Source organism: Volvox carteri, assembly GCF_000143455.1.
Source record: "Volvox carteri f. nagariensis unplaced genomic scaffold VOLCAscaffold_6, whole genome shotgun sequence".
Taxonomy (NCBI): Eukaryota; Viridiplantae; Chlorophyta; class Chlorophyceae; order Chlamydomonadales; family Volvocaceae; genus Volvox; species Volvox carteri.
The window spans coordinates 2199155-2214068 of record NW_003307549.1 but is presented as its reverse complement, the minus strand read 5'-3'; the positions used below and the strand labels follow the sequence as shown (position 1 = coordinate 2214068).

At 55.8% G+C, this 14914-nt stretch overlaps 3 protein-coding genes across 3 annotated transcripts in view; all 3 read left to right on the top strand.

The window, feature by feature from the left end:
• Window positions 1-2104: 2104 nt before the first annotated feature.
• On the top strand, window positions 2105-6446 carry VOLCADRAFT_87820 (uncharacterized protein; the record flags this gene model as incomplete). The annotated part of the gene is made up of 8 exons (XM_002947523.1): window positions 2105-2232; window positions 2701-2842; window positions 3759-3920; window positions 4290-4388; window positions 4864-5025; window positions 5254-5348; window positions 5668-5801; window positions 6280-6446. The coding sequence occupies 8 exons, from the start codon at window positions 2105-2107 to the stop codon at window positions 6444-6446; spliced, it is 1089 nt and encodes a 362-aa protein (XP_002947569.1).
• A 977-nt stretch (window positions 6447-7423) lies between these two features.
• Window positions 7424-8141, top strand: VOLCADRAFT_79757 (uncharacterized protein). The gene has a single exon (XM_002947522.1). It carries the CDS (start codon window positions 7468-7470, stop codon window positions 7720-7722), a length of 255 nt encoding a protein of 84 aa, XP_002947568.1. The 5' UTR covers window positions 7424-7467; the 3' UTR covers window positions 7723-8141.
• Window positions 8142-9070: 929 nt separating this feature from the next.
• Window positions 9071-14914, top strand: part of VOLCADRAFT_116468 (uncharacterized protein) — a gene marked incomplete at both ends in the record, with an annotated part of 38112 nt that continues 32268 nt past the window's right edge. Inside the window, 12 exons of the mRNA XM_002947521.1 lie at window positions 9071-9142; window positions 9554-9595; window positions 9938-9998; window positions 10577-10834; window positions 11351-11415; window positions 11683-11797; window positions 12013-12107; window positions 12742-12782; window positions 13153-13235; window positions 14093-14133; window positions 14343-14491; window positions 14735-14822. Coding sequence (XP_002947567.1) covers window positions 9071-9142; window positions 9554-9595; window positions 9938-9998; window positions 10577-10834; window positions 11351-11415; window positions 11683-11797; window positions 12013-12107; window positions 12742-12782; window positions 13153-13235; window positions 14093-14133; window positions 14343-14491; window positions 14735-14822 — 1110 coding nt within the window. The remainder of the gene's footprint in view (window positions 9143-9553; window positions 9596-9937; window positions 9999-10576; window positions 10835-11350; window positions 11416-11682; window positions 11798-12012; window positions 12108-12741; window positions 12783-13152; window positions 13236-14092; window positions 14134-14342; window positions 14492-14734; window positions 14823-14914) is intronic.

Sequence of the window (14914 nt, the reverse complement as noted above, 5' to 3'; positions counted from 1 at the left end):
CGATGATCACGAACACACGAGAGTGTGTCTGTCTGTCTCTGTGTCTGTCTGTCTATCTGTCTGTGTGTCTGTGTTGTAATGTGTGTATCTATGTGCGCCTGGCCTTCTCCCCCCCCGGCGTGCGCAATTTGCATGTTGGTGGGCCCCGTGTATCCATGATGAGCTGCCTAGTGCGTTGTTGCAGCACTGGGAGTGGGAGTGGGAGTGGGAGTGCAACACATGCTACTTATTGATTCATACGGACTTGAGGTACGGCATCGCCTCTTCCCCTGCCGGGGAACACTGGCCGCCAGGAGGCTGCAAGACACCAAATACACACACACCATAGGGTTTAGGGTTTTAGGGTTTTGGTCTTTCCAATGCCGGGCCTTATGTGGGCCCCCCGGAAGGGGCCCACGTGACGCCTCCCGCACGGGAGCGCCAGTGCAGCTGAAAGGGCGCCAGTGCAGCTCTGTATGCGCGCGATGAGATGTGCGCGAGATGTGCGCCGTGCGCGTGTATGTATACACATCCAATGATGAACTGGTTTAATAAGGTTACGTAATATACGTAGGTTAACACGTGGAGATGTTCGTACATCAATATGTACGACATGTGTTTTTATGTCCCAATGAATGTCACATTGCATGAATCGGTCTATTATGTATGTTTATGCCGGACGAACGTATGTGTGTATGTATGTAGTAGGTGTAGTTTGCATGTGCACGGTGACATGAGTGTGTTTTGCAAAAAACACAGCTCGTCGTACACCGGGGGAAGGAGGAGCCCCGGGATTCCTTAGAAAGCATGAACTTGGGAACATCCTGTACTATTCGTAACATCGAATACATTTGTAATATGGGCACTGAAAGTCCTGAAAATCTTTGAATTACATCAAATGTAGGTTACATCGAATCTGTTTTGCTGTTGGCCGGGTAGTTAGTTAGTTAGTTAGTTAGCTACCCAGCTATCTAGGAGCGTGGCTTAAGATCATCTTCAAACGATTGTCCATTTCTCTTGCTGTCCCGAGGAGGTGACGGGGGGGGGGGAAACCATCATTGGAGCGAAACACGCCACGCGCGCGTTTGAATAATATGCACTGTTATTACGCAACTACGCCTTTCGCCGTTGGGATTAGTTACCACCATGCTCGCTGCTCCGCTGCTGGTCTTGCTGCTGGATATTCAACGGCAAAGCATCGTCAGGTTCGGCATTGGTAGTTCGGCAATAAGTTCAGCATCCGCGTGTACGGCAGCCTGATGCGTGTGTCGTCTTGTAGGTAGGTCCTTGCAGGCATGTGCGTGTGTATGTATGCCTGCAGGTGGTTGCTGGATGCAGATAAAGTCACCTCCCCCATGATCCCCCTTGCCTGTTGGTCCACATAGGTGTGATGGGGGTTTCATGTCCCATATCCTTTGGGCAGGCGTGTTGCAGGATGAGAACATGCGCTCGCAGCTGCGCTAGGATCCTTAAAAAAATCTGGACTGCATTCTTTCTTCAGCAGTTCATCCCATTTTGCAGGTTTGGAGGTCTTAGCTGCTGGATGGCATGGTGTGGGGATCGTGTCGGTATTTGGCCTCCCAAGGAGCAAGCAGCGTATGAATGGTGATTAACACAAGGGTCCCACGGGTCCGCTGAAGCTATCACCCGGGCACTCAAAGGCAAAGTTGATGTTAAGACAGTGGCTTTGTATCATCATCTACGGCCTTCACACAGGGAAAGGCGCAAGAAGCGCATAGGAACAATCAACCTACCAATTGGCCTGATTTGAGTCCATCATTTCGTCAGACACTGGAGACTTTCAGTAATTTATGCGCAGTGCTAGCTATGTGATGGATATCTATAATGGCGAGAACGAAGAATAGTCAAATACGGCACCGTACTTACAATGTTTCTTCGACGCTTGCAAAGGCCATGGTAACGGAAGTCCGCTGATACGTGTCAATGATCGATTAAAGCTTGTGCTGAATAGCGAAGAGGTCTACTCAATCAACGAGTTTTCTTGCAGAAGTCGTGGTGTTTTATTTCCACAGGGGATTTTTTAACCTTAAGGACAAGAGACTCGGAAGCTGGTTCAATAATCTTAGTCTTTTGCATCTGTTACCTGTGGAAATTTAGCGCGAAAATGCGCGATGTCACGCGCTTCAACCCAGTGTGCTTGATTGGAAACTGGGCGGAAGACAGGGAGCTGCAGAGGACCATCCTAAAAGACCTTTTGTCGCGGAAGGGCACCGGGACACTAAAGCTCGATGCGTAAGTCCATGGCAAGTCGACATTTCTTTTGCAGACCGGCAACGAATGCCCACGCCGAAAGTGAATCGTGCATGCACCATCTGTGGCCCATCGGGATGGTGCTAGCCTAGCTCCCGTATCTCGATATGCCTTGCACATAAGGCAAGGTACACACCTTCGCCAAACGGGGACCTCAAATGCCGTCACGACTCAAACCTTTTCATGCCCAAGTACCGCACATGACTATCCCGACAACGATTACGTACCCTTCCAGCCTTCTTCCCCTCCCTTAGCCCTGCGATCACGTCTGCCCAAACTTTCCCCTTAACATATCCAACTCGACGCGACCCAAATCGCACCTTTCCGTCTGGGGCACGTGGTAGCCTATCCACACTACACCATATCATTCCCCCGCTCTCCCTTTCCCTTCTTCCCCCTCCCTCGCTTCCCCTTCTTTCTTTCCCACCCACTCCCCCGCGTCTCCCTCAGATTCCGTTCCCGCATGTCCTGTGCGCTGTCCGAGGTTGCTCTCACCCGGGTGGCTGATGACCCGTACCTGCACCTCGGGGACGTGGTGCAGCTGGTGCATGTGGACACGGGTTGCGTGCTGGCGGGGGACCCCGCGGATGCGGTAAGGGAATGTGTGCATATGTATGTATGTGTGCGTACGTGTGTCCAAGGAGGGGAGAGGCTGGGTGCAATGCAGTGCAATGAATGCGGTGGGTATGTATGTGCGGGGGTGTAAGGATGTATGTATGTATGTATGTATGTATGTATGTATGTATGCGCCTGCATGCGGGGGCCTGTCAGGCGGTGTCAAGAAGGATGCGGGTTGAGGAGTGGAGGGCCCGATGGGTGAGCAGTTGGGCGCGAATGTGGCGGCTGTCTGTCTGTATATCTGTCTGTCTGTCTGTCTGTACATCTGTCTGTCTGTCTGTACATCTGTCTGTCTGTCTACCTGTCTGGATGGACGGACGGACGGATGCGGGGATCGGAGGGGAGCTGTGGAACCCCGCGGAGGCGGTTGACGACGTGTGCAGGTGTAGGTGTGTATGTATGTAGTTATGTACATTGCACCGGAGGGGGGACAGGGCCTCCCTGCGGGTAGGGGGTTGGCTGGTTGTGAGTTTGGGACCGAGCTGGGAGTGCGGGGGGGGCAGCTTTGGTGTCCGTAGGTGGATTCAAGGTTAGATTGGGGGCCCCTGTTGGGGGCCTAGGGGAGGGCGTGTGTGAAGCTCCGTTTGAGCAGCTCGGGGGGGGGGGGTCAACATGTGAGGTGATCTGGGGAGGCCGGGGGAGGTGATTTACACTGTAGGCACTGGTAGCGCCACTGGCGGTAGCAGTAGAGCATAATCTGTCGCGGCTACCGCGCTATGGGCAACCGCGCAGTAGAGCAGTGCCCCTATCCTATCATGGGGAGTTGTGCGTCTTGTAGCTCCTGTTGCTCGCTGTGCTCGTTTTGATATAAGCGATGCCGCGTTCTAGGGTATTCCATACACACATGCACACTCTCACAAACAGACATACGTACTTGTACACACAAACAGGACTCGCGGCCCGGCGAGCAAGCCTGCGCCGCCACCGCGGCCCCGGACGTCAGAGCTCCGTGCTGCCGTAATTCCCTAATCATCCTGCCGTACGTGCCACCCAAGACCGCCACCGCGTTGGAGCCGCCGTACACTGACAATATCGTACACTACGGCCAAAAGGTAGGTTTGGGAGAAAAAGGAAAGCGCCACCTACTACCATGCCGCGGCGTAAAAAGTTACATTGCCGTACTTCGTCGTACCTTGCTGTGACTCATTTAACCTACTGCCCGTACATCCCTTGCCCTTATCTCAGGCAGTTGGTGATCTGTGGCGTCGACAGTTATGCCTTTGACCTTTGCAATAATCCCCCTTTCCCTTCCCCCCTTCTTCCCTCCCCTCCCTCCCTCGATACACATCGCACGTTAGGTCCGTCTGGCCCTGCACCCCGGTGCCTGGGGCGACTCGGCGGATGCCGGCGGCGGCCCCCGCCCCATGTGTTTGTTCTCCCGCCCCCCCACCACCACCCACACCTCCCGCTACACCCGCCAGCAGCTGGTGGGCTTCACCGCCCGGGTGGACTCGTACGACTGCGCCTGGACGGTGGTGACCCCGGATCCCGGACAAAGGGCGGCGTCCGAGGGGGTGGAGGTGAGGAGCTGGGGGTAGAGCTGGAGGGGGAACCGGGCAGTGGGGGGTCAGGACTGGGGACTGGCTGGCAAGGGGGGGGGCGCGCGGGTTTGCGCGGCTCGGGTGAAAGCATGGGGGTGTTGATTTGAGGGGGGGGAGGTCAGCGAGAGACAGAGTGGCGGGCGGAGAACGAGGGAGGGTGAGGGTGAGGTGGGGGGACGAGCGTATGCGTGTCCGCAAGTATACACGTATGATTAGAGCCGCGAGAAGGAAATGGCGAGTATGTATGTATGTATGTATGTATCTATGTATATATCTATGTATGTGGAAACGTGGATGTGGTATGGTATGTTCTGGAGATGGAGGAGGGAGAGTGCGGGGCGAGGGGGATGCCCGTCGTTCACCCGTCCACACCGCCCGCCACATAACGACCCAACCCACCCGCCCATCTACACGTGCGCCCCATCCGCCCCCTCCCTCACACCCTCCCCCTCAGGTGGCTGTGGGTGCCCCCATTCTGTTGGTCCACTGCGCCACTCAGAAGCCGCTGTGCCTGGAGGCCGCCAGGTACCCCAACGACTACGGTATAGAGCTGGAGGTGTCGGCACGTAGCGCCACGGCCAATGGACTGAAATTGGCCCTGGAGCAGCTGTCGCAGGTGTGAAGGGGGGGGGGCGGCGGGGAGAAGGAAGTGGGGCGGGAAGGCGGGGAAGGAGAATGAGCAGGAGAGCTGGTGGGGCGGGAGGAAGACCTCTCTTCTTGTCCTTTGATTTCCGTTTGAGTACTTCCCTAAGTACCTAATCCTCCGTTATTTCGAAAAGTTGTATGAGAGAAAACACACCTGTCTCTTCCCTCCCTCCCCCTCCCCCTCCCCCTCCCCTCTCAGGGTGTCTCTAAGGGCTTCCTGCCCAAGGGCGAGCAGTCCGACAACTGCTGGACCTTCGTCGGGGGCAGCAAGGTGGCGGAACTGCCGCCGGCCAAGTGAGCAAGAGGGATGCAGCGGCGGGAGGGGGGAGGGGGGGGCGGAGGTACTGGGTGCTGGGTATTGGAAGGTGGCTGGGTGGAGGTGGCTGAGGGGGCACATGCTTAGCGAGAGCATCTTTTCCGAGGTCTTTGGTTTGGTTTCGGGTTATGTTCTTGTTTCCTGTACGACAACTCCCCCTTCAGGGCAGCACGACAACAACCCTTCCAGAGACCCCATCCCTTATCCCTACCTCCCCCTCCTCCTCCTCCTTCGATACCACCACCATCTTTAAACGATGAGCACCAACCGTTGAGGTGCCCATGCCGCACCCCGCAGGTCCTCTGCTGACGAGGCTGCTGCCTTTCTCGAGGGTTTGGTTTCGGAGCTGGGTGCCCGGCAGGGCGCATTGAGCCTGCTGGAGAGGAAGCTGGTGACCCTGGAGAACAACCAGCAGCTCATGCCGGCGGAAGGTACTGGGATTCGTGTATGTGTATGTGTGTGTGTGTGTATGTGTATGTGTATGTGTGTGAAGATGTTCACCTTAGAGGAAAGGGAAAGAGGGTGGGGGAAGGGTATGTGTGTGTATATGTTTTGCTTGGCTTGGATCCCCCCTCCTCCCTTTCCTCGGCCCCCCCGCTCACGACCCCCACGGCCCGCCCCCTGCCGATCTGTCTCTTGAAATCCACACTGCCCTCCTCTCCACCCTCCCTGCCTTCCACCCCTTTCCGCCTCCTCCTCTCCACCCTCCCTGCCTTCCACCCCTTTCCTCCTCCTCCTCTCCACCCTCCCTGCCTTCCGTACCCCATACACGCCGTACACGCCTCCACTACCCATGGATGCCTTCCTTACCCCTTGAGTACCCCCGCCTATACACAGCTCCCGTCCCCAGTGCCGTCCTACCAGTGCCAACACCCCCCGCCCCCCACCCCCCACCCCTGCCATCATCAGACTTCAAACTGGTTCTGCGGCAGGTGGGCAGCCAGCTGCCCGAGGACGGCATTGCGGTGTTGCTGACCCGGTACGCGCCGCCGGGGGCCCGTGTGGGTGCGTCCATCGACGCGGGGCTCTTCCGCAACGACCTGAAGGCGGCCGCCACTGCCGCGGGGCTTCGATGAATACGGGGGAGGGAAGAGGAGGGGATGAAGGGGAGGGGAGGGAAGCGGCAGCTCGTTAGGGAGGAGGACGATAGGGGGAAGGAGGAGGAGGAGGAGGAGGATAGGTGTGTGGTGGGGTACTTGCTGATGGGGAAGGGGAAGGGAAATGGGGGGTTATTTATCGGTGGGGGGCGCCCTGTTGGGGGGATGTCTTTCGATGTAGGGCAGGGGTTAGAGGTGCGCGGTGCAGGGGGCCGGGGCGGGCGGCACTGGGGACGGAACAGGAGGCGAGAGGACGAGGGGCCGGGTGAGTTCGGAAGTGGATTAGGTTCACGGCGCGGGGGTGTGTTCGAAAGGGGGAAAGCCAAGTTCGAGCCCACCGATTGACTTTGGCTCTTTTAATGTGTTCAAGGCATGAGAAACAGGCGGCCATTCGGCTTCTCGGTGAAGGCAGGCCGATGGCGATGGCGTTGGGGATGGGGATGAAATTCAGTGCCGGCGAGATTAGATCCGCGTCGATGGGAGGGATGCTGCTTAAAGGGTGCTGCCCTTGCTGGCGGGAGGGGATGTGCTGGTCGGTCGGTGTGCTGTAATCAACTGTGTGTTCACTTGGGAGACGTTGGAGCTTTGGAAAACACGGACAGCTTTGGTTTAATGGGCATGCACGTCAAGGCGGCATGCATTTCAAAGCTGAAGCTGAAAGCTGCTGTAGGTTGCCAGGTAGGTTCGTAGGTAGGTAGGTAGGTAGGTCCGCCGGAACAAGATCTAACAGGATCCAGCCAACCGACAATGATTAGGGCTACTGCCTAGAAAGCCAATATGCGTATGGTGGCGGGTTTTGTGTATAAACGGGGTGTGTGACGCGCGCGCGAGATTGGCAGGTGGCAGCTGCTGGAGCCAATCGGAGTACGGCGACAGTTGCTGCAGGAATTGGTGGGTTATCGAAAACTATACACCGAATCTGGAAGCGTAGGACTTCTATGGCCATGAATTGCCAAAAATAAAGGTACAGTGCGATAGGACAATATACAAAACTTCCAAAATGACGGACCGCCGGTTCACAGGCTTGCAAAGGCAGGTCCTGGGCCTGTACCGGGCATGCTTGCGCAGTATCCGTGCGAAACCTGAGGAGGCTAGGCCTAGCTTATTTGCTTTTGCCCGCAGCGAGTTTGAACGAAATCGAAACATTAGCCCACGGGATATTCAACGAATAGAGCATCTCCTGCGCCATGGAAGGAAGCTCATGGAACTGCTCAAGGCAAGCGAAGCCAAAGGGGTAATTTTTCGATCAGGGTAAGGCATGTTTTAGTCAGGCCGGCTTGGAAGGTATTCAGAGAGGCCAGACATCGACGTCGGGAAGGTGTTCAGAGAAGCCAGGCATCGACTTCAGGAAGATGTTCAGGCATTTTATATGGCTTTACCAATGAATCGTCTTGCGCTGCCAAGGAAACATGCTCTTATCACGGTCCAAGGGCCGTTGTTCGGGAATGTCCCGTCCCACAGACGCGGCAGCTCATGCAGGACCAGGACCGGAAAAGTGGCGTAAATTCTGTGGATTTGGGGAAGACTGCTTGGCTAATCCGACAGGTCAACTTCCTGGAACCTTTTCACAGCTGCGGTAGCGCGGTTGTCCAGCTGGTGTGTAGTCCTGTCGCGGAAGCAGCGGGTGTAAGACAAAGTGCTTTTGGGGATCACACGGGAAATGGGGAAAGCTGTGCGGGTTAATGAAAACACAGTTTGTAAATTCATCCGTCTTTCGCATCACGGTGGCCCCTTGCCATTATGTGTTTTAAACTTTATTTTCATAATGAATTGGACGATGATGATTGAACTGCATTCTTCGTCAAAGCGAGGACTTAATTTACAATGCTGGCTGGGATCTATCACAGGTTGTGTGGTACGTGGCCTTGTGAGATTGAGGAGGAGGAGCAAGGGCACGCTGGAGGAGGAACCTGAAGTGTAGAAAGCATGCTGCCACGCCTGTTAGCATTCTGTGTCCACAGCATGGCTGGGAAGGATTTTGCTGAGGTTGGAGAGGCGGTTGCGGGTTGGGCCCTACTGGTTTGAGAGGACGGGTTGTGTTTCAAGCTCGTAGGTGGTTGGAAGCGCCAGTATCGTTGCGAATGATCCTCATCATGACGGGGAAGGGATAAGGGACGGCAAGCCGGTGAGGGCTGCGCTGACCAGCTGCGATGGTGTCGTGCTGGCGGCTAGCGCCTGACGTCGGCGTCGTTGCTTGTAACTTGAATTAGCGCAACGCAACAAGTTTCGGTTCTAAGTGAGTAAAGTGCTTGTTTGTATTCTGGATTTGGGCATGTAATACACATGTAACATGCACACTTTTACAGCGCGCGCTGGCATGGTAACGATATCGAAAGTCCTGGTGACCCATATCCATGCTCTTACAATACCGGTTTCACAAAACAATTTAATTATATTTCCATATTGCCTCTCTGTCGTGGGTGCGTTGAAATACTGCCTCTTGGTTGCTTTGGGGATCGCGGCTTCTACGCGCCATTCCATTAGATAGCTTGCTACCCGTCTACCTTGAGCAGACTGCAAGCTCAGGAGCTGTCTTAAACAGTGGAAACGAAAGGATGAAAATAGATGTGGTATGGTTTGGCGCTTGAGGAGGCAACGCGAAAATGTCGGTCATCGAGGCGAAGCTTATCGATGTCAAAACAAAGCTGGAGAGCGACAAAGTTTCCATTCGCAAGGTACGGTAATTATGTGATCAAGCTCAAAATCATCGGCCAGTGGCTTAGTATTCCTTCAGACGCAGGAGGTCGTCCAGGCACATCGTCAGCCGGCGGGCGAGCAATGGTCCATGGCAGTCAAAACGCTTTCCTACCTTGCGCTTTGATTCGATAAGCAATATGATTTGATTGCAAAACAAGCAGAACGGCGAATGCAGCTGGGCGGGGAGGGGGGTAGAGAAGGCAGGTGGGCGGGGCGCAAAGTGCGGAGGTTAACCCCCTCTCCCTGGCTGGCTTTAAACTACGCCGTGTGACCTCTTCTGTCGAGTGACTCTCTCTTTCTCTCCCCCGTCTCATTCCCTGCCCTGCCCCGCCCTGCCCTGCCCCGCCCTGCCCTGCCCCGCTCTGCCCTGCCCTGCCCTGGTGCTTCAGGATGGTGTCAAGCTGCTCTTCACGATCATGGACAGCCAACAGGTGCCGGGGCCGGGGCCGGGCCGGGGTGTAGTGTTAGGGCTAGGGGGAAGGTGGGAAAGGTGGAGGAGTAGGAAGCCCCACCCCGGGGGCGCCATCTCGACGGACAGCGCGTCGGGCTGGATGCTGTTGGATTGCCCCTCTGGTAACTCTCCTTGGAAGGGACGGAGGGGGAAGCAGCTGCTCACCAGAGCTGAAGCCGCTGAAGGAATACATACATACATACATACATACATACAGTGTAATCTAAGTCATCCATCCATCCATACATACCGTACACCTCAAATCATGGTCCTCTTAAGACACAGACACACACGCATACCCACACACTTTGACACGCGGCAGGCCCTTCAGATGTTGGACTCCGAAACCGCGAGAATGTGGCCGGACGAGCAGTGCAAAAAGAGTGAGTATGAGCGCCTGCTTAAAGGTCACTTGACACAGGACACTGATGACAGCACCCCTTGCGTACGGCGTACGGCGGGACCCGGGGAGCTAAATGCAACCTGGGGGGGGTATGCACGTCAGGGAGCAGGACTCGGCTGGCTGGCTGGCTGGTTCAGTCCTTTTTCTCGTTGTTGGTTTACACAGTTCCTTAAACTGCCTGGTTTGCTGGGTCGTTGAATGGCTGACATTTGAACTGTTAACTATTTTAACTGTTAACTATAAATACTAATTATAAGATGATGACATATTGCATCGCATTATGATCATAAAGGAAAAAACCATCCTGGGAGTCAGATCAAGGCCCGCTATAGTCCTGGAGAGAAAACCCCAAAGGCCCCCAACAGATGTTATATATTATACATACGTTACGTCCCAATTGTCGTAGGCATGATGTGCAGCCTGTCTTCTTGGTTTCATTACGCGATTAAGAGTCCAGAACTTCATTTCTGTTGCTCCCTCCTCTCCCGGGCCCCCCACATTCGCTCCGGCACTCTGCGGCTCTGCGGCCGCTGTGGACGATGTGTCTCCCCCTCACAGTCACCACGTGGCCGCGACTGCTGCGAGTCTTCATCGACTTTGTGGAACGAGAGCTGCTCATGGGCGGCGGTCCTGGCGGCGGCGGCGGCGGTGCTGGATCTGGATCCAGAACCAGCAGATCCAAGGGCACCTCCGCGGCTGGATCTCGCGGTGTCCGCTCTTCGTCGTCGTCGTCTCTCTGCGCCGCCACCAAGGTCAGTGAGGCGGGTCACCAACTGAGGCGGCTGGTGGCGCTGGCGGATGACGTACAGCGCTCGGGTGAGTACGACAATGTGTCGACACGTGTCGCAATCACAGTACTGCAGTGCCTGTTTTATTTCCCGAGGATGCCTCCCCTACCATACCATACCATACCATACCATACCATACCATACCATACCATACCATACCATCAATGAACGGAGCCTCTCGCGCCTCTTTGTCGAAGTCCCGTCCTCTCCTAGCTCGCTTCATAAGGCGCCACCAACGGCTTACACCCTGATATTTCTCGGACTTCCCCATCATCACCGCCACCACCAGCACCAGATGAAGAAGGTCCGGAGGACTCCCACAACCTTCCCGCCTAAGTCCCCCTCTGCCCGTAACTGGCCCGGCCCTGTCCGCACCCTCACCTTGGACTGACTCCTACCCGCCCCGGTGCGCCCGAATGCCCCTAGTTAGGTTTCCCCTCAACACGTCACGCGTACGTCTTCGTGTCGGGTTTACAACACACACAAGTACATACACATACACATACACACACATACACACACACGCGCGCGCACATGTGCGCAGGCCGGCGCGGCAACCTGCAGCTTTGGGTGTGGCGACTATGGCACCACGTGGCCAAGATGATTGAGGTCTGTACGGTGTACGACATGCACAATGGACGATGTACGGCATACCCTTGCATAATGGACACGCAACAGCACACGACAGGAGAGGGGGCTGGAGATGACGGGCTGGATAAAAGATGAGGAGCAAACTGCTGCTGCTGCTGCTGATAATGATATGAGTGTCCAAATCCTAGTAGTTATCCTAGTAGTTAAACAGACAGACAGACAGACAGACAGACAGTCAGGCGCATGTACAGACGCATGTACACATACATGCACCCTACCCCGCAGGAGCTCGGTCTTCTGCAGTCTCGACTAGCCCCCGACTACATCTCCATCCTCACCCGCCACCTGCTGCCCAACACCGAATACACGAGGGCGCCTCTGGAGCCCTTCCGTGCGCATTGTGAGCGGGGGCGGCCCCCCGGGGGGCCCCCGGGGTTGTGGGCCTTACTGTGTGTTTGTGTGGTTTGCGGGTTGAGTTTGGTGCAGGCAGAACAGATCTTACCCGCGTACTATTCGAGTGACTGACTGTTCGAAACCCGCCGCATCTTCCCCTTCCTCCCCGTCTTCCCACCCCGCCACGCACATACACACACATACACACACGCGCCACGGTAGCTCTGCTGTCATGTTTCTGTACGGCGCTGGAGGGGCTGGTGACGTCACAAGGCCAGTCCGAGTCAGCTTCGGCGGCCGTTACCGGCCAGGCTCAGGTGTGTGCGGCGGTGAAAGCACTTGTTTGCCTCCACCTCACCTCCACCTCACCTCCACCTCACCTCACTGCTCACTAAGCAATACGTCGGCAGTGGATTATTTGCTCTTTGCATGCTATTGAATTCCCCTTCCCCTCCCCTTCCCTTCTGCTTAACCGGGAACATTACATGTATGTATGTTTGTATGTATCAGAGCTATCTGGGCCTTATGACGTCCCTCTTGATGGTGTGGCCGGGAGATCTGTTGGACGAGCAACGAACATCCGTACAGGCAGGTCTTAAGGGTTTGTACGACGGGATACCATTCACAATTTGCGGTACAGTGTACTGGAATGTCTTCTGTGGGCCCTTGGGGTTGGGGGGTTAAACGCGGGAATGGGCATCACTGCCACCACGTGCACATGATATGTATGTATGTATGTTTGTATGTTTGTGTGTGTCTATGTGTGTGTTTGCATGAGAGGCAGCTGTGTGCTGGGTGTGTGGGGCACAATGGGGGGGTTGGGAAAACCCCCCCTGCTTGGACAGACCTTGTCGTGGCAACCTTCGATGCTGTCCCGGTATATGATACGTGCCGTACAAACACACACACATATATATACATACACACACGCTTGTGTGTATTTGTGTGCAGGCGGCCCTGGAGAAGTCCGCTCGCTGGTTGGCCAAGATCAGGTGACACCATCACGGTGTGCGTCTGTATGTATGTATCTCCTCGGGGTCGTGTGTGCACCGATACACGTCTACGTATGTATGTACGTATGTCTGCATGTATGTCTGCATGTTCAAGGACCTAACGAACAGATGCGCGTGGGGGAGTCCACGGGCGGCGACGTAATCAACCTATGGACCTGTGTACGACTATGCGAGGGGGTGATGCGAGGAGGTGATGTAGCCCTATCAGGCTCATGAAAGCAGCTCTCCTCCTCCTCCGCCTCGACGTCATCGTCATCACCACCACCACCCTCATCATCACGGCAATCAGGAGAAGTCCCCCCTCCCCCCCTCCCCCCCTCTCCCGCGACACCCAATACACAATACACAGGGATACGGGGCGGCTCGCGCTGTCCTGGTTTAACTGCGCCGTACAGCTGCTGCTGGCGGGTGGCCTGGATGGACTGGCGACCAGTGCGCCCACCACCCCCACTACTGCTACTGCTACTGCTACAGCCCCTAGCAGCTCCAAAGGTGCTGCAGCTGCTACAGCTGCCAATCATGCTACAGCTAGCCCCATAAGCCCCATAAGCGGCGACCTACCCTCCCGACTTCATACCTCCGTACGGCCGCTCTTGAGAATGGGTTGGCGGGACCTCCGGACGCCGAGGCTCAAGGCACGATGGGGGAGTTGCGCGTGTGTGTATGTATGTATGTATGTTGTTACAGGGTGGTCAACTTCGCCAGCGGCCCCCTTTCCCGGGGCAGTCCCTGCTCTCCCCTGCTAGAGGGGCACCCTAATCCGTCACCCCATCCGACTTCAGAATGTATTCGTTGGGTTCGGCAACTCACCACCAGCATCCAACCAAATCTAGCGGATCAACGGCGCATCAACTTAGTTCCTGGTCAGCTCGCAAGTTGATATTATCACGTCCTACACCGTCCATAAGATGGGGGGCCACCTCCCATTTCATCACTCCTCAAACACCCGAGGAGCCGGCAGGCGGATTTGAACCCGGGTCGACTGTATGTATGTATGTATGTATGTATGTATGTATGTATGTATGTATGTATGTATGTATGTATGTATGTATGTATGTATGTATGTATGTATGTATGTATGTATGTATGTATATGTATATGCGTGTTGTGAGGTGGGGTGGGGTGAGGTGAGGTCTATTGTGAGTGGAGTTGTTTGTTGTTGGTAGGTAGATCCGAGTACAGCGGTGGAGGGTGTTTGAGTCTTCAGGCCAACGACGTCCGGAAAACACAACACGCCATAAGATACCGTTTTCTCTCTCTCCGTCACTGATCCAGTTCGGCTTCCTCAGTCCGGGTTTGCTGGGGTGTGTGGCGGAAGCCGGTGTTGGAGGTGGGTGGATGGAGATGGGAGGTGACCCACCCGCAGCATGGCGGGTTTCAGTGTTGTGTTGCACCGCACCCATCCCGACCCAACACAACACAACACAACCCCTCCCGGTTCCCACGTTATTCCCTTGCGTTGTACCCTGCTCCAGTTTTTACTAGCTGTGTCACGCCAACCGCTAACCGCTAACCGCTAACCGTCAACCCCATGCGCAGGAGATCATGACACGCTACGGCCTGCTACAGCTGCAACTCGGCGGATTGGTTTCGGAATCGGAGGGGGCGAGCAATGGCGGCGATGTCGAGGCGCTGGTGGAGCTGTACGACATGACCCTGTACGACGTGTCGTACGAGGTTGCGAAATGGTGCGCCGGATGGCTGTGCTAGGGCGCCTGCTGCGGCGGGAGAGGGCGGCGGAGCGTCAGTCCGTTGCCGTTTGTCGTACATGCAGTTTTCTTGAACGTCGGGTGTTGCGCGTGTTGTGTTTTTTTCGCCGGATTTATCAGGTATCCCCCCAACATGCAGGGAGGCTCCCTTTCCCCCGCCCCATTTCCCCTCCCCCCCTGCCAACACATACACACACACATACACACACACACACCCCACAGGGATTTAAACCCGTGCGATGGAGACATAGGGCCCTTGGCCCTGCTACAGCTGCAGCTGCTGGCGGGGCTGTTCTTCGCCATGCAGCAAGTAGGTGGTCGGCTGCCGCCGGGTAGGGGGGGTTTGATTGCTGCCGTTATTCCGGTGTTTTGTGATTCGTTGCGGTGTTGGCACTGTTGTTT